At 45.2% G+C, this 20,535-nt stretch overlaps 1 protein-coding gene across 5 annotated transcripts in view; it reads left to right on the top strand.

Annotated features, from left to right (window-relative positions):
* col12a1b (collagen, type XII, alpha 1b) overlaps positions 1 to 20,535 on the top strand; it is a 100,895-nt gene that overhangs the window by 60,295 nt on the left and 20,065 nt on the right. For all 5 annotated transcript variants that reach the window (XM_026329560.2, XM_026329557.2, XM_026329559.1 and 2 more), the window contains 17 exons: positions 1,884 to 2,026; positions 4,722 to 4,851; positions 5,531 to 5,673; positions 6,901 to 7,030; positions 7,764 to 7,883; positions 8,009 to 8,155; positions 8,378 to 8,494; positions 11,372 to 11,524; positions 11,890 to 11,964; positions 13,241 to 13,380; positions 13,713 to 13,836; positions 13,925 to 14,068; positions 14,237 to 14,401; positions 14,493 to 14,531; positions 14,630 to 14,768; positions 16,124 to 16,266; positions 17,461 to 17,570. In XM_026329560.2, coding sequence (XP_026185345.1) covers positions 1,884 to 2,026; positions 4,722 to 4,851; positions 5,531 to 5,673; positions 6,901 to 7,030; positions 7,764 to 7,883; positions 8,009 to 8,155; positions 8,378 to 8,494; positions 11,372 to 11,524; positions 11,890 to 11,964; positions 13,241 to 13,380; positions 13,713 to 13,836; positions 13,925 to 14,068; positions 14,237 to 14,401; positions 14,493 to 14,531; positions 14,630 to 14,768; positions 16,124 to 16,266; positions 17,461 to 17,570 — 2,162 coding nt within the window. The remainder of the gene's footprint in view (positions 1 to 1,883; positions 2,027 to 4,721; positions 4,852 to 5,530; positions 5,674 to 6,900; positions 7,031 to 7,763; positions 7,884 to 8,008; positions 8,156 to 8,377; positions 8,495 to 11,371; positions 11,525 to 11,889; positions 11,965 to 13,240; positions 13,381 to 13,712; positions 13,837 to 13,924; positions 14,069 to 14,236; positions 14,402 to 14,492; positions 14,532 to 14,629; positions 14,769 to 16,123; positions 16,267 to 17,460; positions 17,571 to 20,535) is intronic.

Raw genomic sequence — 20,535 nt, 5'->3', positions numbered from 1 at the left:
ACCTATTCTGAACCACAGTCCCAGCCAGACCAGAACCAAACTGGCACTGCCGTATTTGAGACCAGAGCCACGTTTTTGCTTTATTACATCCATCTCGGACCTCCGGCTTTCCAGCCCTGTGGACCTCCCCCCTCTCCCCACTGGATGTTGTGCATCGACACACATGGACACAGACGACTGGCAGAGTGAGAGAGGAAAATTCTTTGACAAATTCAGTTTGAAGCCAACCAAACACAAACTGAGTCTGAAGCCTTACACAATCCAGCCCAGCTTGGGAAGCGGCACAGAGCTGTAACCGAGGGCACTGCATGAACGAACACAGCCCTGTAAATCATTTCAGTAAAACCATGACTGGCACGTCGAGGATGCCAGAACAGGCGCTCCTGCAGAAAATCACAGCTTTTCAGGTCTGGGGGGGGGGGACCTGACTCAACTTGGCTCAAGACAATGCAGCCTCATCCAGCGACACTGTGCTGGCCGATCAGATGACTGGGTAAACCTGCGGTTAACCTAGTGAACATGCAATAGAGGTTAAAGTCATTATTGTTTCCATTTCAAGTGTTTGGTGCCTGTTAAACCTTCACACTCAGTGATTTATTTCAAAATGGCCTCTTAGTGAAGGCTGATTTTTTTCCTGTTCTGTTTGGGTCAGGTTATGGTCATGTGTTGCAGAAGTACTGCTGTGGGGTCGGGGCTCCAGTTTAAGATAAAGAGTACGGGTCAAAGGTTTGGTCTCTCTGCAGTTTTCCCACCTGTTAGGAAGTGATGTCGCTTCGTCACAGTCTCACTAATGCAGTTTGTCTGTTTTTGTTTGTGGAGCTAAAAATGGAAATGACTACCAGACAGCGAACAGCAAACGTCACATGTTTGATAAACCGAAGGGCTAAACAGGTTCTCATTGTTGTCTGTAATTGTTTGGAGCAGTGAAACACGATGCAGGATGACACTGAGGACCCTGAGCAGAACGTGTTGTCACATGTGTTGGCTGCAGAGTATTTGTCTGCCGGCCACCGCTTGTCCCAGCAGTGATTTACTGATCTGTGTGTGACGCTAATGGTTTTTTATTACCACTAACTCAGTCCAGTTCGATTGTTTTCATCCCAGGAGGATTGTGTCAGAATTCTGTCTGGACAAAAACACTGAGTCCAAAATGAGGAGAAAAATTATTCTTGCTGCAAAAAAGCAATAAATTCCTTAAAAATTAGAACAAATGTCTCCCTGAAGGATAGAAAGTCACTTTGTTTGTGGATGACAAAGTCCTCGGTACTTTGAAAGTTATGTCTACAGCAAAGGGTTTGCCACAGTCACGTGTACTGCACTTATTTATTGCGTAACACCCAAATACCAGCAGGATGCACAGTACACACACAGATTGGTTTTAAAGGAGGTTTTGCATCAGCTGCTTCTCTCTACCCAGTCTGCATATAGTCTGCATATACTCTGCATACGGTCTACATATAGTCTGCACATAGACACGATAAAAAGACTTTCTGGAGGAAATGCTGAGTGCAGCATTTGAAACGTTTGATCAGCTTGTTTTACTTTGCAGCTGTAACAGAATCAGAGCTAAAGAGATAATTATTAACTTTACTGGGTTTCTAAACATTAGTTCAGGAGCTTTCCAGAAAAGGGAAAACCTAAACTGATCCTTGGCTTCACGTTCTCTCCTGATGGGTTTAGCACCTTGTTTATTAGCGCTGACATTTTGAAGAGTGTAATAATTTGTGTTTGTAAATCCGTCAGCATTGGCTGTCAGTGTTAGGTGCTAGAATGGGACGTGTCTGGGACAAGCCCTTCATTTGGATGTTTTGTTGCTAAGTGAAGAAAGTCAACACCCCCTCCTTCCTCATTTCACTTTCTCTTAACCTCTGTGACCCTTGCAGTCCCTCGAACCCCACCCAGGAACATCCAGGTGTACAACCCCACGCCCAACAGCCTGAACGTGCGCTGGGAGCCCGCCTCGGGCCAGATTCAGCAGTACCGGGTGGTCTATTCCCCCCTGACCGGAAACAGACCCGCTGAGACGGTGAGTAACTCCCTCCACGCTGTTAGAACACGAACCCACAGACTGTCATTAGCAGCAGAATTGGCCTCGAGGGCAGGAGGAGGCTGTTTGCCCTGAGATCCCTCTCTGCTCACAGGGGAAAGGATTAGAGCGAAGAATGTAAAGACAAAAAATAACAAACCCTGGCATGTTGTTTTCTTTCTAAACTGGTAGAAAACTCTGCTTGTTAGATGAGATAATTATTTTTTTTTCTCACTGCAAAGCAACTTGTTGCAACGGCTGCAGGTCATTTCTTGTCAGATGTGGAAATTCATTGGAACGTGGGTTAGCTGTTATCATACCAGCAGATAAGGCTGCAACTCATCTTTAGTTTTATTGGTAACTAACCATTTGATTTTTTTTTTTATGGATTCTTTATTTTGTCTGCAGACTGTTTTTCTTCAGGTGTCTTCACTGACCACGGGCCCAGGACCTTATTCACTTCTCACTGTAGAGGCAGAAAACAGAGATTTGCTGATTAATTGTCTGCTAATTGACTAATTACTACATCGACTCATGATTTCAGGAGTATTGACAGACAAGAACCAGGTTTTCCAGTCTGCTGAATGTCTTGGATCGATGATTTGTGACTTTACCCTGTTGACTCCCAGTTGGTCCAATTGGTTCTTGACTCGGGACGTGACTGGACAGTTGATTTTGTGGGTCCTGACTTGAGGTTTTACTTGAGACTTGATGGTTATCGGTCTTGCCTTGGCTCTTGTCTTGGGGATGTGCTTGTAAGAAACATCATTTTCTCTCCTGTGGTTTTTTTAATTTTAACTTAGATCCATTTCTTCTCCATGTGATTAAACCAGTGGAATCGGTGTGAGGTCATTGCGTTCGCGGGGTCGGTCTAATTCATGGATCCTTTGGTCGCTCCTAGTTGTTACACTGTTTGCATTGATGTTGCACAGATGTGCAGTAATTATGATAATGCTCTTAGATATGGAAGTCTCTCCAGCAGCACTGATTTCATGTACCAGTGCAAATATGTGGATTGCACTAAAAACTAAACTAAAATAAACAGCTTGACATCTGTGATGGATGTTTGGAAACCCTGCACACCAGACACATGTGGCTGACATCAGTTCGAAGCTCCTGTTGTTGAACTTGTTGTGGCCATGAGGCTGAAATCTAATCAGGTTGTTCTGGTGATGATGCTGGGAAGCTGGTAGTGTTGCGTTGTTTATCATCTGTAGTCACCATATCCTCTTTCAGATTGCTGCATTTTATTTTGATTAACTTTGAATTTTGTTGGTTTGGCAAGAAATCAGCAGGAAGGTTAACCCCAAGTCTTTACTGAGATCAAACCTGGTATTTCACATCCAGGAGGCCCTGAAGCTGCTCTAAGACGCAGTGCTGCTTATTTTCATTAGACAGTCACACAAAGGAAGAAAGGTTCATTGTCATTAATCCTTGTAGAGTGGAAGGAGCCACTTTGGTACGACCAGTGACCCCTGATGACCTCACCTCTTCCATCCAAAGGAATGAAGAGTGATCCCATGATTTCTTAGCTCAGCAAACCTCCAGGTTCAAACGGTCTGCTCTAAGTAGCTAAACATAAGTTAGACCACATGTTTCAGGTGGTACCAAAGCACGAGGCTTTATAGTACAGACGTTCTCAGATGAAAAACGGCCTCTTAGTAAATTCGTCCGATCCTTGTGTTTTCTGTAGGTCATTTTAGGATCAGGACAAAGGTAAAGAAGGTGGATGGTGGACACATCCAACCCCAGCTGGGCTTCAGCAGGCTCCGGTCTTCCTTTGAATAACCTTTTTAAGAATCGGTGTACATGACATCACCCTGAATAACAGACTCCAGACTCTTCTTCAGTGCAATAAATGTGACCCCACTCGAAGCCCATTAATTACCCAGAAGAAGTTTGCTGTTTGGATCCACTCGCCGAGACTTAACTCAGGAGTGGGTTACGTTTCAGCCCCCGAGAGCAGCGCTGCCTTCGGGAAATTACTAAATGAGTAAACCACGAGCCGTAACGTAATTCATCCTGTTTTAAAAGGACAATAGCCAATCCTGAGTTAGCTGGAGGGATTTCAAATCAGGCCAGTAGGCGTATATGTGCTTCCAACTGTGGGATCTCATACCTTCCATCGTCACAAAGGAAACAGTCTTGACATGCCAGAAAATTTGGGTCCAAAGCTCTTTGAGATCTTGGCTTTGACCAAGACAAATGCTCTAGATGAGGGTCAACTAGAGTTCAACCAGGAGATGTCTTTCTCCTGGTGTAATTGCACTGGTTTTTATGGCCTGAGTAGAAAGCAGCAGATAGATGCTGTAATAATCCCGGTGACAAGAGACAGTCCGCAGGCATCCTTGTTGTTGGAAAACTTGTTGAGCTGCGGGTCTAATCCTGCTCTCGGAGCCGATGACAGAACTCGCACTCTCCAGCCGCTTCCTAGCAAAAACTGTTTACCCGTCGATTTGCTTACTGAATGAGCAATTTGTTTGGCTGCTAACCTCCCAGGCCTGTGTTAGTGTTTGAAGAAAACGTTGGCAGCCGGACACCTGAGAGATAACTGCATGTGGGATGAGCACTGAGGTCATTATGTACTTTATCGCTGCCAAACTGTTACGTGATGTTGAAGAAGCTCATTTGAGAAGGCAAAGTCTCCCTGCTGTGGCTGTCATTTTTCTGACCCATGGGTTTCTTCTCCAAAAAGGTCCTGGTTCCAGGGAATACTAACAATGCCTTCCTGGACAACCTCATCCCGGATACTCCCTACTCAGTCAGCGTCTCCGCTCTGTACGCCGACGGGACGGGACCTCCGGTAAAGGACACCGGAAAAACACGTAAGTACAACAACAGTGTCACCTGTTGACGGCGTGTACGACCAGGTGCTCACCCTGGTTTACGTCACAAAGCCTGCGACCATACAAGTAGCACAATAATACAGTTTTTCTAAGGAACGGATTAGATCTGAACACAAACGATAAGAGATAATAATTTTATTGATTGTTTAGCATAAAATGAATAACCGCTAGAATGAAGGCCAGAGCGGTCTGCTTTCCCAAATCACACATGAAGTGTTTTTTGTGAATATTAGTCTAGAGCCGCAGCCTAGTGATGAAATTGAACAGACCTGTAAAATCACACATCTCAGCATCTTTCTAATCTCTGATCATATGAAGCCAAATCTTTCATTTACTCTGTTTTCCTTCGTGTTCAAATAGTTATAGCAGCTTTACAGACACAACTGACTGAAGTGCAACGTCATGTTTTATGTCAAAAGCATCGAAAGTTTTACATTTGTTTTCTAACGGTTTCTCAAAGTCACATATGTGCTGGATTTCCTGGGCTCTGTTGCCTCCATGGTCCAGCCAAAGTGGGTCAGTTTCAACAACAGACTCATTTATAGACTGTTTTTGACCTAATGGGAACTTTTTTCATGTGTTGTTGTATAGAGAAAAAAACCCCCACATGATATAATAGTGTTGGTGTGTGAATGAATTTGATGTGTATGTGCTGCAGTGCCCCGTGCTGGGCCCAGGAACATGCGTGTGTTCGATGCCACCACCAGCACCCTCACCATCGGCTGGGACCACGCAGAGGGTCCCGTCAGGCAGTACAGGATCGCCTATGCCCCCATGACTGGAGACCCCATCACTGAGTTTGTGAGTACGCTTCAAAAAATGTCCATGAAGGCGTTTCGCACGTCTGCAGAGATCACAAGAGGCTGTGACATCACTGAAGATTCCTACAAGAGTAACTTCCTCATTAAATCTTAATTATCAGGATTAAAACATCAAATTGAAATATTTACACCAGCTTTAGTGAGAGTGCGTTAAAAAATGTCAGGATCTTTGAAAGACACAAAGAAAATCCATCAGAAGCAAATTCCTCAAGCTAGTTTTATCCACTCAACCCTAATGAGAGATTAATTTCAGGTAATAATGTTTTTGTTTTGGATAAATGTTTTGCTTAAATGCTCATCATTCATCATTTGCCGCTGTTCTGCAGTGAAGTCATGTTTTAGGATTCCCTTGGCTTGTTCAGGTTATAAATCACAGGTTAGTGCGACTAATTACAGGCTCAGTTAAACAAACAGTGTAATTTGGGCCATTATAATGTTATTAATAGTCCTAAATAATGAGCTGGAGCTGCAGCGGAGGGCGGAGGCGGCCCAGCTGTGCTGCCCCTTCTGCTCGTTAGCGAAGCACCTGCTCTGTATGAGTCAGCTCGCTGCAGCAGGGACAGCGGTGAAAGGGCTGTGCCAGACTGGGACAAACAAATGTGCACGGTTACTACAGTTTAGCATCTGTGGGGAAGGTTTGTGTTGGCACGCAGCTTTTCATAATCCAACTGCATCAAGACCATGGCAAACTCTTCTTCCTGTGTCTTAGGGATTACTTTGCTAGGATGGAAACCTGTTTGGGGATCTCTATTATGAATATTTTGTAGTGCGTGTTTCCTGCACAGCAGAATCTCCTAAAGGCAGGTGCAAAACCGACACATCACCTGTATTCACGTTCATCTGTCCTAGACACTGATTATAGTCTCAATACAGCGAACAAGATGCCAGAAAGTGCTCAGATTGACTCATTTGTGTTCAGAAATATTCAAAAAGGTGAGGTGAGCAGGATAATTGGTGTCAGTCAGAGGATGTGTGAGTGTTGGTGGGAAAACAAAAGCAAATAAACACTAGTGTCTCCAGCAGGCAGCTTGTGTCGTCACTTGGCCCAGGTGTTATTAATGAGTCTGAGTGAACGGCCCTGCCTCCCACTTCTATTGGCACACACACACACACACACACACAGCCTCTGTGGAAACCACCTCCCTGTTTCTCCTGACAGTGGATTAGTGCCCAACATGCTCAGACTCTGTGTTGTTCTGCTCCTCAGACTGTGGTCCCTGGAAACAGAAACAATGCCATGCTGCAGAATCTGCTCCCAGACACCCCGTACAACATCACCGTGGAGGCCGTCTACGCCGAGGGTCCTGGAGGGACTCTCAACGGAAACGGGCGTACAGGTGAGGCGGCAGCAGTAATTTATTATTGATTGTCCTGTAGAGATTTCAGCTTGGACACAGTGTCGCCTACATACCGTGGTTTTGTAGCAAACAATGATCAGGGCAGCCATGTCTGTTAGGGGCAGAATCGCCCAGTTTCTAGTCTAAAGGGCAATAAATCAGTTGTTTAATTCATTTGTTGACAAAGAGGTTGCTCTGACTGATTAGCATTTGGAGCAGAGGTCCATGGTCCTTGAGAGCCACAGTTCTTCTTGTTTTATAACAATCCCTGCCCTACCTGCTGCTGGTGTGCTAGTGTGGAGCTCAGAAGCTGGAAGGTACCATCTCAGATGAGGGTGGAGTTGGGGAATTGGTATATTCCAGCTTCTGATTGGTGGAACACACCTGGTCCAGGTAATCAGCAGTTGTAGGACAGAGACAGTTGGAAAACAAACAGAACAGATGCCCTCGGTGCCCATTGTTCATTTAGAGGAACACTTTCCCAGAATCCCCCTGTTAAGGTGGAGGTGAACACTCTCGGCTGTGGATTTGTTTGTTGCAGGGATTGAACCTGTGACCCCAGTTAGTGCTCACTCTCACTGATGCAGCCGTTAAACAGGCGAGCGGGTCTGCAGGCCAGCGGGTCTGGACTTTGTACTGATTGTAAAATACAGAAGACCAGATGTACTTTTAAAAAAAAACAGACTGAAACGTGAAGATGCAGATGTTGACTCTCATCTTCTCTCTGGTGCAGTCGGGCTGTTGAGTCCTAGAAACCTGCGGGTCTCGGATGAGTGGTACACCCGATTCAGAGTGGCCTGGGACCCGGTGACTGCTCCTGTGCAGGGATACAGGCTGATCTACACTCCAGAAGGTGAGACCGTCCACACACCCACACAGTCTGTGAACTGTGAACTGAAGTAAGACAAAGAGAATAAATCATGAACACAATGTTCCCCAGCCAACACCTCCTCTTGTCTTCTTTCTGTGTGTTTGCAGGCACAGACCAGGCCGTTGACTTCTTTGTGGGCGACGTGACATCATACACTCTGCACAACCTGCAGCCTGGAACCACCTACGACGTCAAAGTGATCGCTCAGTACACGGGCGGCATGAGCGGACCGCTCACCGGGCAGGGAACAACACGTACGTCCACTAGTGACATGTCCGACAGTTTGAAAGCCAAAACCTTCCCAGAAGGCTCAGTTTTAACTTAGAACATAGTCTGTGCTGTGGGCAAGAGGGATTTTACTTTTGTAACTGGAAGGGAGTGAGTAAAGTCAAAGGACAAATCTTTATCTTTCCACTAAAACCCAAGTGTGACCAGACAGGACGTGAAAACTGATTTGTGTTTATTTTTTCCTGCAGTCTATCTGAATGTGAGTAACATCGAGACCTATGACGTCGGCCACGACAAGTTCTGCGTCAAATGGATTCCTCACAGGGCGGCCACTTCGTACCGCATCAAACTCAACCCTGCGGACCGTAAGTCTCCTCGCTTCTCACTGTGAACGCTACCACCTCTAATCTTTTACACCGACCGTGGTCCAAACGCCAGTCAGTCAGTCAGTCAGTCAGTCAATCAGTCAGTCAGTCAGTCAATCAGTCAGTCAATCAGTCAGTCAGTCAGTCAGTCAGTCAGTCAACCAATCAGCTGCAGTGATTCTGGGCATAAACATCCAAAACCAAACCACTGTAATTCCAGTTGGTTATTCTACAGCGTTGAAAACTAAACAGTTGCACCACAAATGATCGGATCCTGATCGGATGTGGTTTGTTGGAGGCGATGGACTCGATGCATGCGGCGCATACAGTAACACTCCAGCTGATGACTCCCAGGCATCTGTCCAGATGAAGTCATCTCTGCGGCTGTGGATGCTACAGACTTTCTGCTGATTCCAGGTGGAGCTCTCACAGCGGTTGGCAGACGGTCGGCCTTTTTTTTTAATCCTCCGAGACTGTTTATATTCGAGCCCTGTGGTATTTAGCGTCCGACCACCATGTTTTAATTGTCTCTCTGTCGGCAAAGATTACATCTTTCTCAATTAGTGCGTGGTCTTTGATTCCCATCTGGTCCATATTCACACATGGACACGGTTTCATGGTTAATGAGCAGGAAAAACCAGGAAGGGAGTGTCGATATTTAAGTATCTATATGGTAATCATTATCCATTTGGACTGCCATGATGGGATGTCAGAACCAATAAGGGTCTTCTTGCGTGTGACAGATGGCTGGTTAACCACAAGCAGGGATCAGAACTCCTCAGCCTGAGACTGTGTCCCAGTGAAAGCAGCACACAGTCAACAGTTTGTTCTCACATGGAAATGCAAACAGTGAGTGGTGAGATGAGGATGTGGAAAAAAGTGAACTCGGGTCTTCTCCATTTATGCTGTCTCCATATTTTAAAAGCTAAGTCACTGCTTAGAGAAGAACATGTGGCTGCCAATGTTTTAAAGCTGAGAATTGACTAATATCCAGCTGAACAATTTCAGGGATTTTATTTTGTCAGCATCACTCTGTACAGATCTGTGTGTATCTTCTCTCCTGATAAATGAGGGCCACTGTTCTGGAGTCAGTCTGAGCAGGAGACACACGTTTTCCCAGAACAATTTACATTAGTACCTTCCATCAAAATCTGTTTATTTCAGAGCTCATTCTCCAACTATTGGATCATCAGAGCTGCTGGATTCTGTCATTTGACGGGAAATGATCAAATCCATTCAGACTGAGAAGTCGTCATCCGTGGCAGCTGTCTCCGCAGTAAACATGCTTTTCTCTGTTTGTGCTTACTCAAATGCACAGTGTAAATAGGAAACCTTATTTTGAATATATCACCGCTCAGCCAAGCAACAGAGTAAACATCTCACTGGAAAGTCCAGTTGTTGGGTTTGCAGGATTTTTAAGGGGCATTAATGAGTCTTTTATTTTCCGAGGTTAGCAACAGAACAGGAAATACAGCAACATTAAGAGAAACGACCAGTTCCTCAAATGCTGTTTTCCTGCACAATAAATAAAACAAAACCGAAACGTCACAAGTCATTTAGTCAAAACAAGAGTTGGAAAAGTGCATCACAGCAAATCAGATATGACAAATTGAAAACAAACATGCAGAGACAAATTTAAAGGGCCTGAACATGAGCCATAGACTCCAACATAAACACACAAACAGTTCATTCGATTAGATTTATGTTTTCATGTCTCGCCGCTTGAAGTCGGTGGGGCTCAGTTACAAATGTCACATGGTTTCATGCACCAATCAGGATTATGCAACTTTTGATTTGAAAGTCTGATGACAGTTGTTGGGTTGTCTGCTTATGTTGTCGTTCATGTTCAGTCAAATGTGCTCAAATCTGTTTTCATTTAAAAAACTTAATGCTTAATGCGCTTTATGGTCTTGGTCTTTGTTCCCTAGATCAGCTACCTGGATCCTAAAGTGGTAAACTGGGGATTTAAGGTGGATGCGAAAACAAACCCTCTGCACAGTGAAGTTAAAGCACATCTAGTGGAGCAGAAATGAGCGAAACACAGCTTGAGTGAAAAAGACTTTAGCCTTGTAGAGAAACACTAAAAATCTGAGACCAGGCTGTCAGGGGCTTTCTGTTTGTGAAATAAACCAGGCATTCATCCATGAATCCAAACATACAGACAGTTTGAGTTGGAGCACAGAAAAAGCAAAATGCAGTAAAATCAAAAATCTTTTTTCTCTGAAATACGTCTCCTGCGATACAAGCCAGTAGTTTTTTAAAGCCAAACGTGTTAAGCACCTGGGAAGCAATCTTTGACTCATTAATGCTATCATTTCCCAGGAGACACCCGTAATGACTACATGTCATCACTTACAGTATTGTTGCATGATGATTCAGAGCTGAAAACGTGCACAGATCCCACGGGTTTACAAGGCTGGGACCAGCACAGAAACAAACTCTGGAGCTGCTCCGTCTGCTTCACATGAGTCACTGATCCCTGTTACCACAATCGATTAAATCAGTTAAGTCCTATAAAAACATTTAACTCGACCCTACATCAACTGATCAGAGGACAGCCTGTTTTAATGCACTTATTGCAGGTGATGATTGAATACACAGTTGGTTCTTGTGGGAAGGTCACGCCACAGTTTGGAAAACATTATGAAGCCTAACAAAAGAACAGAGTGGAGCATCTTCCCATTGGAACATCTTCATCCAACTGAAGTGTTTGTGCGAAAACAGTTTGAATCAGGTTTGAGTGTTTACATTAGCAAAGGTAATATTAAAAAGTCACCTGTCGCCAACTCTGCCAAAGTTCTTTTGGGAATATTGTGATTTTTCTAACAAGTTCAGATTTGTTGTTGGACTAAAGGATCCGTTTTCCTTCCTCTGCAGCCTCCTCTAAAGGCCAGCATGAGATCACCATCCCCGCCGGCCTGCCTCAGTACTGCTTTGACGGACTTTCCCCCGACGCCCTGTACACTGCCACCGTCTTCGTCCAGACCCCGAATCTGGAGGGACCAGGAGTCAGCGCCAAAGAGAGAACATGTGAGTGTGTTGACTCCCTTGAGCCCTTAGCTACCCTTTAAATATAAATTTGTCTGTGTACGTGTATTGGCTAAAGGAACAGTTTGGAGTTTTTGATTTTGGTGTTGAAACAGTCCTGAGGTGTTTATGTGTACGTGAGAACAGCTCTTAGTTTTTGTCACTTTTCCAGTTTTCCACACTGGGAATGTCACTACGCTGTAAAAAAAAAAAAAAAAAAGTGAGGGACAACCTGCACGACTTTCGTTCTGTGCGAAAACTCGCTGCAAAGCTTCTGTTGATAATTTGAGTCGTATCTTTCAGTGACGTGTTCGCTCTGGTCCTGAATATGTCGATAACCGCTTGTGTCTGTGCTGGTTTTCTCATAGTGGTGAAGCCAACTCCAGCTCCAACACTCCCACCGACTCCAACTCCTCCACCCACCATCCCCCCAGGATGGGCAGGTAAGTGTAAATGGTAGCTGATTACGTGGCTGCAGCATCTGATCTGCTGCAGGGCTGGCGCCCCCTGTCTGTTAACGCAGCACTACGTCAGTGCTGCCGTTTTCCTGTCTGTGGGTTTTCAGGAGGTACCGGTGTAGTGGTTTCATGGGTCAGTGTGTGAAGAAGAAAAGCCCTTTCTCCCACACACACTCATGGAAAAGCAGCAGCTGTAAAGTGTATAGGACTAATTTACTGTCAGTTCTGGGCCAATTAAAGTTGTTTCCTAGTCTTGAACGTTAAAACCACTGTGTTATCTTTAGACATTTTAAAGTCATGTCATATTTAGACTGTAAATTAAGATTAAAAGTACTGTGTCGGTTTGAGTTTGGAACAGGACTGTTGCTGTTGGCCCAGTCTTCAGGTTTTTTGGACCCTACATTTGGACGAGACTGTTGTGGTTTTGCAGTAATATAGTTTTGCTTATTATCTCATAGTTTTACACATTTCTGCTGAACAAATAAACTTTCCTTTCGGAAATGTGCGGATACTCTGCTCCCAGATAATGGACGCACCTTAATTCCTGAACATCCTGAGCTGACCATTTTGTCAGCTGGTTATCTGCTGATTAGGATTTGACGTGTTAAAGCGTCCTCCCAGGAGTCCATATGGAACGGCGTGGAACCGCCCCGGGACACAATGGATCGATCATCTGTGATTGCGGCGTTTTGGCCGAGGCGACTCGCTCTGGATCCGACTTGTGCCAGCTGTGAGTTAATAGTGGCCACATGTGCTGCTGGCCCTGCGGGGCGCACCGAGATTGACACGCCCGTGAAGAACCAGAACCAGCGACTTGGGTGTTGAAAATAGGAGAGAGACTGGTCCAACGAGTCAGGATTGTGTAAAACTTTAATACATGCATAAATCTCCAAAGCACAGAGAAAATTACAAAGTATGTTGCGTCACATAAGGCAGAAATTATTCAGAGCTTTTTGCCCAATTGGTATTTGTCTGAGAGGAAGCCATTAACAAGAGCTCAGTTTCAACCCTTCTGGTGACCAAATGTTCCTCGGTTGGTTTTGCCAGCATTTTTTATTTTTTTTATCAATGAAGCCCATAATTACTCTACCTGGCCCCATCTCATCGTTTTCCTCAGTCATTTTGTTTTGTTACAGACTTCTAGCTTTAGACGTTTTACGCTCTCCAGCTCGCCCACAATTCGATGATGATGATGATTGTCTCTGCTGAGCTCTGTCCGACCGACCTTCAAGGTCCTGACTGACTTGTTGTCCTGCCTCAGTTTGCAAAAGTGCCAAAGCAGATGTGGTGTTCGTCATCGATGGCTCGTGGAGTATCGGAGAGGAGAGCTTCACCAAAGTCGTGCACTTCATCTCCAGCGTGATCGCCGCCTTCGACGTCATCGGACCCTCAGGAATGCAGGTGTGTATTGAACGTGTTGACGTGTGTCAGATGTAAATCCGTAACTCTGGGAGTTGATACTGTGAATGGAGATGATCAAAATAAAATTAATCTGCAGTATAAACAGTTAATATTAAAACAGGGGACGAGGTATTTGAAGAGTAATTCAGCTGCGTCTGTTTACAATCTGATGGGTTGTACATGTTCCTCTTTGCTCTGTCCTGAATTTTCTCCTGTGGATTTCTCCTTAGTAGAATCCAGGATCTTTGGTTCCAGGCTGTTGCAAAGTCTTCTGGGTAAAACAGTTCTTGACTTGTCTTCTTGCTGCTGTCTCGATGTGACTGTCCACACAGGTGTCGTTTGTGCAGTACAGCGACGACGCCAAAACAGAGTTCAAGCTGAACACGTACAAGGACAAAGGCGTGGCCATGTCAGCGCTGCCTTACATTCACTACAGAGGAGGAAACACCAAGACAGGTTCGATCGCAGTGATTTTGTGCAAACCAGCAGTTCCTATGATAGCCGAACGTTCCACGTCATTGTTCCCCTCTTCTCTGTTGAGCAGGCGTGGCACTGAAACACACCTACGAAAAGGCCTTTTCTGTGGATAATGGGATGAGAAGAAACGTCCCCAAGGTCGTTGTAGTGATCACAGACGGACGATCTCAGGACGAGGTGAAGAAGAACGCCGCCAAGCTGCAGCACGCAGGTACAGGACGCTGTCCCAGGCCGACAGTCGCTGCTCCCTCACAGCCTCGACTGTGATGTGCAGCTGCTGAAACTGTAGATCACCTCTAACTCGACCAGGTCTTTCCTGCCAACCTGCCGACCGCCTGTTTGCTTGTGTTCTGACTGTATTTGCGTGTCTCGTCTTCAGGTTACAGCGTTTTTGCCATCGGTGTTGCCGACGTGGACTTTGTGGAGCTGCAGGAGATCGGCAGCAAACCCAGCGAGAGACACGTCTTTGTCGTGGACGACTTCGACGCTTTCAACACCATCAAAGAAAACCTGATTACCTTCATCTGTGAAACAGCATCTTCATGTAAATATGCACAAATCGTAGTTTTGTAGTTTTTTATTTTTCTTCTTCTTCTTTGTGAAGACTCGTAATAATTTTTCCTTTTGTTCCACAGCCTGTCCCTTGATTTTCCTCAATGGCTTCACTTCACCTGGTGAGACCGAATGACAGAGAAAAGTTACGCTGCAATTCATCTTTTCCTCAGTCAGTTTTCCAGTTTCAGAACAAACCTCCTGATTTGTTGTGTTCCAGGCTTCAGGATGCTGGAGGCGTTCAACCTGACAGAGAAGACCTACAGTTACGTTAAAGGCGTCTCTATGGAGCCGGGCTCCTTCAACAGCTACGCGGCGTACAGGCTCCACAAAGACGCCTTCCTCACGCAGCCCACAGCGTGAGTCCCCATAGCACGGGTCTGCTTTGGTCTTTGTCAGGTTCAAATGTAAAGAAATCATATTCAGCATATGTTTTTCAGTCATCTAGCAGTTCTCAAACTTGAACCATTTGTCCTCCAGCATGAAAACTTAAACCTTTAAACTCTGCACTGAGGAAAAACCACAGCGTTTTCTCCCAGTCAAGCTCCTGCACAGCTGTTTTTACAAACTGGGTCAGTGGATTTATGATCCGGTGTGAGGCTGGACTGGGTGCAGTCCCTCTTTAAGACCACTTTTCAGGCCAGTCTGAATCTGTTTCACACAAACAGGTTGCCATGAGGTCACCGAGCGCAAACCCCACCTCACACTAGACTGTTAATTCTGGCCCCCGCCCAACACAGGCGCCCATGGTCAAAATATGACACAAAGGGGTGAACAATCAGCTTGTTGTCTGGCTGTTCACCAAGTCTGACTTTCCAAAGTGTGTAGTCATGTCACAGCAGCAACTGGGAAACATCCTGCTGAGCCAGAGCTGGAAGATTCATTACAATCCTCGAATTTACAGAAATAGCAACACAGTAAAGAATCCATTCATTTCAAAAGACTAAAAATATATTAATTAGCAGTTAAAGTACGGTCTGATTTGACCTAATGAGGCTTTCTAACAGTAAGCAGCAGATAAAATATGCTTCATTCAGATTTTAATGTACAGCAGTGAAACAGCAGGTACCATGGGGTCTCTTCAACGTTCTGCTTTTATAGTAACGACGAGAGAAAAAACTTAAAATAGGACGAAAAGGAAACTCGAACGTTTCCAACAGAGCAAAGTCCATCTGCTGATGAAGGCCGTGATCAAAGACTCCAGCTGCAGGATGTGTACTTTTACTTTGGACCTTGTGATTCTCTACAGATTTATTTCTATTGGCCACATACAAGCAAATTTGCAAACTGCAATGAAAGTGGATGCAGTGAAAATATACAGCGGCACCAGGAGCCTCCAGAACAGCTTCAGTGCTGCTCGTCAGAGTTTCTACAGGACTGAACATCCTCTCAAAGATATTTCCTCATCTTGTGTTTTTGTGGGGAGCACGGACTTATGGTTTCCATCGTTTCGTTATGTTTCTGTAGGGTTTTCTTTAATGTTCACTGGGAGGACACTGGTCTTCCACCTCTGATGTTCATCCATGGATAGACTTAACTGCTGAACCCTTTCCTTCTTCATGTCTTCTCCTCAAACTTATCCCTTAATATCTTCATTTATTTTTGTGCTCCAGTTGTTTGCAGTTCTGAGGTGATTGATGTGTTTTATTGTACTGAACTGACACATAAACCCTCAGTGTTGACAGTAAATCTCACTGTGTTTCCTCTCGAGCAGAGACGTCCATCCTTACGGTATTCCCCACGCCTACACCATCATCCTGATGTTCCGCCTCCTTTCCGACTCGCCCACCGAGGCCTTCGACATCTGGCAGGTGTCAAGCAAAGACCACAAGCCAGAGACCGGCGTCACTATTGACCGTAAATATCATCCTCTGGTGTGTGTGTGTGTGCGTGTGTGTGTGTGTGTGTGTGTGTGTGTGTGCGTGCGCGTGTGTGTGCGTGCGTGCGCGTGCGTGCGTACTGACATGAAAACAGCAGGGACATGTGTGAGGGGATTGTGGAGCAGCTGTGCCCCTTAAGTCATCTGGTGCACGGTGCAATGAGCCGGTTCTGCCCTCTGGCTGCTTTGGGCTCAGTTGACAACCGAGCCGACTCCTTTTACCACAAGAATCTCATGTTGGGTCGGGTTCAGCTGGCTCTCAGTTTCGGTCTGTCACTGCAGGACTTCTGCTGAAGCTCAGCAGAAGTCCTGCAGTGACAGTGGCTTGTTTTGATTCTTGGATAAAAGCTCTTGGACGGCACTGAGGCTCACATCATCTACAGGGAGAAATAAACTCTATAAAATTAAAGGAATAGTTCAACATTTTGGGACATATGCTTGTTTTCTCTCTGGCAGAGAGTTAGATGAGGACACTGAAAAGTCAAAGTTAATGTTAGCTGTTTCCAGGTTTTGTGCTGAGCTAAGTGCCTCCAGGCTCCAGCTTTCTATTTGCTCTCAGAGCGGTATCAATCTTCTTATCGAACCCTGACTGAACTGAACTGACTGAACTGTGTCCTGCTATGAAAACTCTTTACACGTAAAACAAAACCACATTGTCTTAGTTTCTAAAGGGCAAATGAAGATCAGTCTTCCCATCAGTTTGCTCCTCAGCCCTGTGGGACGTCAAAACAACCCTGGAGGTTTTAAGGATGTGGGCATTTCCCTGGCAGGTGGGGCCTAACAAAATGTAACTGAACAATATCTTCTGATTCACCAGTGTAGGTTTATCCGTTTGATAAAATGGTTCTGACTGGACAGAGACATAACAAGCAGGATGTTTGCAGAATGTAAACAGATGTAAAAGTTCATTGTGAGCAAGGCATCATCAACCAATCAGGACATACTGGGGTTAAAACTGACCTTCGAGTCAAAACGACCACATCAGGGTTGGAAGCTTAGATGTTCTGATCCAGGTAAAAATTAACGATTTTATTAACGTTTTTATGAATAAGACAAACCCTGAGCTGAAGCAACAGCATCACAGTTTATTTGACAGTAGACCTGAGTTCCTACACATACACAGACTCATGTGTAACTCGTGTGTGTGTGTGTGTGTGTGTGTGTGTGCTCAGCTTCCAGCCAGACCGTGTCGTTCTACAACAAAGACGAGCGTGGCGAGATCCAGAGAGTCACGTTCGACAACAATCAAGTGAAGAAGATTTTCCATGGAAGCTTCCACAAGGTAAACGCAGCCCGTCAGACAGACACGTGTCAGTCATCGCTGGGTTGAAACCAACACACTGACAAACCTCCTCCAGTGTCTTTCATCGCGCTCACACAGCAGACTAAACACACTACGGGGATGTTACAGCACCGAGCTCTGGATAAGTTAAAAGTCAAATATGTATTTAATGTTGGAATTATATAACATTTTCAGGCTTGACTGAGGCTTCAGATATTAATCAGATGGCTCTGCTTTGTTCTCGCTGGATGTCCCGAGGCTGCACAGACTCTGTGGATGCCTGAGATTCCAAATGTGTTGTGCATTATAGGCAGAGCGCTTCACATGCAGCTACGGACGTGTTGCCGAGGCGTTATGTGAGCTCGAACAGGCAGATGGTCCCCTGCAGGGTGGAAAACACAGAGCTGAGTGATGCTGGGCTCCATTTTGTGTCTGTAGTTCAAACTCTCTAACTGAGCCGTCTGCTTCCATTAGACGGTGTAACAGCGTTTACAGAAATTCATTCAGCGATGGGGAATCCATCCCAATGTCCCGTCCGTTGTGGTTCAGTTTAACGCCAGCTTCCTGTTGACGAGAGACGAGCTGTAATGGACGAGCGTTGGACTCTCTGCTGATCATTGAGGAAGGTTTCAGTCCTCGTGGTGTCCAGGTTGGAGTTTTTTCCAAAGAGCTCTGCTCACAGGTCACACAGAGGTCAGAGGTCACACAGAGGAAAGGTCAGTGTTGTTAGAGTAACTTAAAGACAGACTTTTCTAACCAGCCTCCTGTGTGTCTTTCTCCAAACTAATTCCTAATAAACCAACGCTAACTCGACTGTTTGAAGATAAAACTGTCCTGGCACAAAATTGTCCCTCCACAATTTTTTATTATTTTTATTTTTATTTGAGTTTTAAAACAAAGCTGTCTTCTTTTCTCTGTGCCTGAAAAACTCGGATTTGGCCTGATAGAGAGATTTTTGTGGAAGACAAAAGAAACACCGACTCTTGAGGAATATGAAAATCGTTGTCAAACCACCAAGACTTTGTTTGTCTTAAAGTTCAACGATGCAACTGGAATCAATCACCAGTGCAAAAACAAAAAACAACTAAATAAAAAAACAATTATATTTTTATTCAAACAAAATGGTGGCTTGAGATTTATGGCAGCTTAATGTCTTTGACACGATCCAACAGAGAAGCAGCAGTAAAACAAAAGCTGCTCTTCTGTTTCTCTGAGACTTTGGCCAAAGTACTGCAGTAACATGAGAAGTACAACACTGTGAAAATACTCCAATACAAGAGGAAGTACTGTATTTAAATCCTACTTAAGTAGTGTATGAGTATCTGTCAGCAAAATGTACTTTAAGTATCAAAGTAAAAATTGTTCCATCAGTGTAAATGTTGAACTTTACTGCAGTAGATGTTTAAAATAACTTCATCAGCATCATATTCTACAAGGTCTCGTATGTTTGAAGGGGATGAAAATCTGTCATAGGAACTGCAGCTGTCAGACACATGGGGCGCAGTGCAAAGTACAGTACCTGTCTCTGGGGTGTAGTGGAGTACAAGTATAAAGTTGTGTAAAATGTGAATACTCCAGTAAAAAGTACATGTACCTCAAATTTGAAGTGAAGTGCAGTAGTTGAGTAAGTGTGTTCAGTGGAGCTGGGACAGTCTCCAGTCAGGGATGTGCTGTGGTGCTGGTAGACGTCATATATCACCAGCACCCATAAACCCCTGTGAGAGGGCAGGCCGATAAAAAGGCACTTCAGTCCCTGCTGTGGGCCGCTCGCCTGGAAAGTCCTGGGTCTGCTTTGGTGTTAAACAATGACTTCAGAGCAGCTGAGGAGCAACTGCAGGGAGGTGGAGCTTCCCACCCTCCGTCTCCTCTGAGCTGGGGGCAGCCACTCGCTCTTACCTCTGCTGCCTGTGGTGGCCGACCGCAGGGGGATTCCTGCAGCGCTGTGGTTTTACCTCCCAGCATGACTCTGTAGGCTTTAAAACCAGCCTCAGTGAGCAAATTGTAACAGTAGTGGAGACTGTCTGAGACTGATTGTGTGCAGATTACCTGTGCTGCCCTCGACAGTTCAGCTCCTCTGGGCAGGTCCGGCCATAATTTAGTTCTGATCTAATTTGTTTGTTTGTTTTCTGTCTTCGCTCAAGCAGGAGAGTGGAGGCAGTTCAGGGACTTTTTGAGTAAACACATAATAACACAAGACATGAAAATGTCTTCTTGTAAAATCCAGATGGGATTAAAATTCGCTCAGCTCAGAGTTCAGATCTGTCACCGAGCCCTCCGGCAGCCTGGAGGAACAGAAAAAAACAAGCTTTAGATTAGAAAGTCTGCCCCCCCCCCCCCGTGAGTGGATGCTTGGTTCTATAATTGAGATGTCAGGGCTCGCCACATCACCACATCTGGCTCACTGATGGCCTTCCCCCCGGCAGCCCCTCACCGAGCACAGTGAGCTCTGTCGTGGGTACCTGACGGGACCCCCACGGCAGGTGAAGGTCCTCTCTGTGAACTTGAACTATCAGGCGTCAGTATCTGTGCCAGCTGCAGAGAAATAGGTGAACGGGCCTGCCAGGGAGTGAGTCAGAAGAAAAATCAGTTCCATGAAGCGTCTGAATTTAGGTGATTTAAATGTTTTTGCAGGTTAATTTGAGGCCTGACATCATGGAAATGCTTCAGTAAGTGGCACATCCTTCGGGTGGCAGCCTCGCTCGTGCGCTCTCCTGTGGACAAAGCACGTTGATGTGTGTCCAACATTCTTGGGGCAGACTCGGAGACTGATCTTGTAGACAGATGCGTCACCTTTACATGACGTATTTGATCGTTACTCGTCTAAGATCCATCCCTGAACTCAGCTGATTTATTGCTTCACTCAGCTGCTCAGTTCCTGTTTCTAGAAAAAACAACAAATATGCAGCGCAGCATTTTCCTGAATTCATAAAATTGCCATGGAGGAGAGTTTTACTCATATTGCCGT

This window comes from Mastacembelus armatus, chromosome 24 (genome assembly GCF_900324485.2).
Source record: "Mastacembelus armatus chromosome 24, fMasArm1.2, whole genome shotgun sequence".
NCBI lineage: Eukaryota > Metazoa > Chordata > Actinopteri > Synbranchiformes > Mastacembelidae > Mastacembelus > Mastacembelus armatus.
Note: the sequence above shows the minus strand (reverse complement) of the source record. Positions and strands in the feature narration are given on the sequence as shown.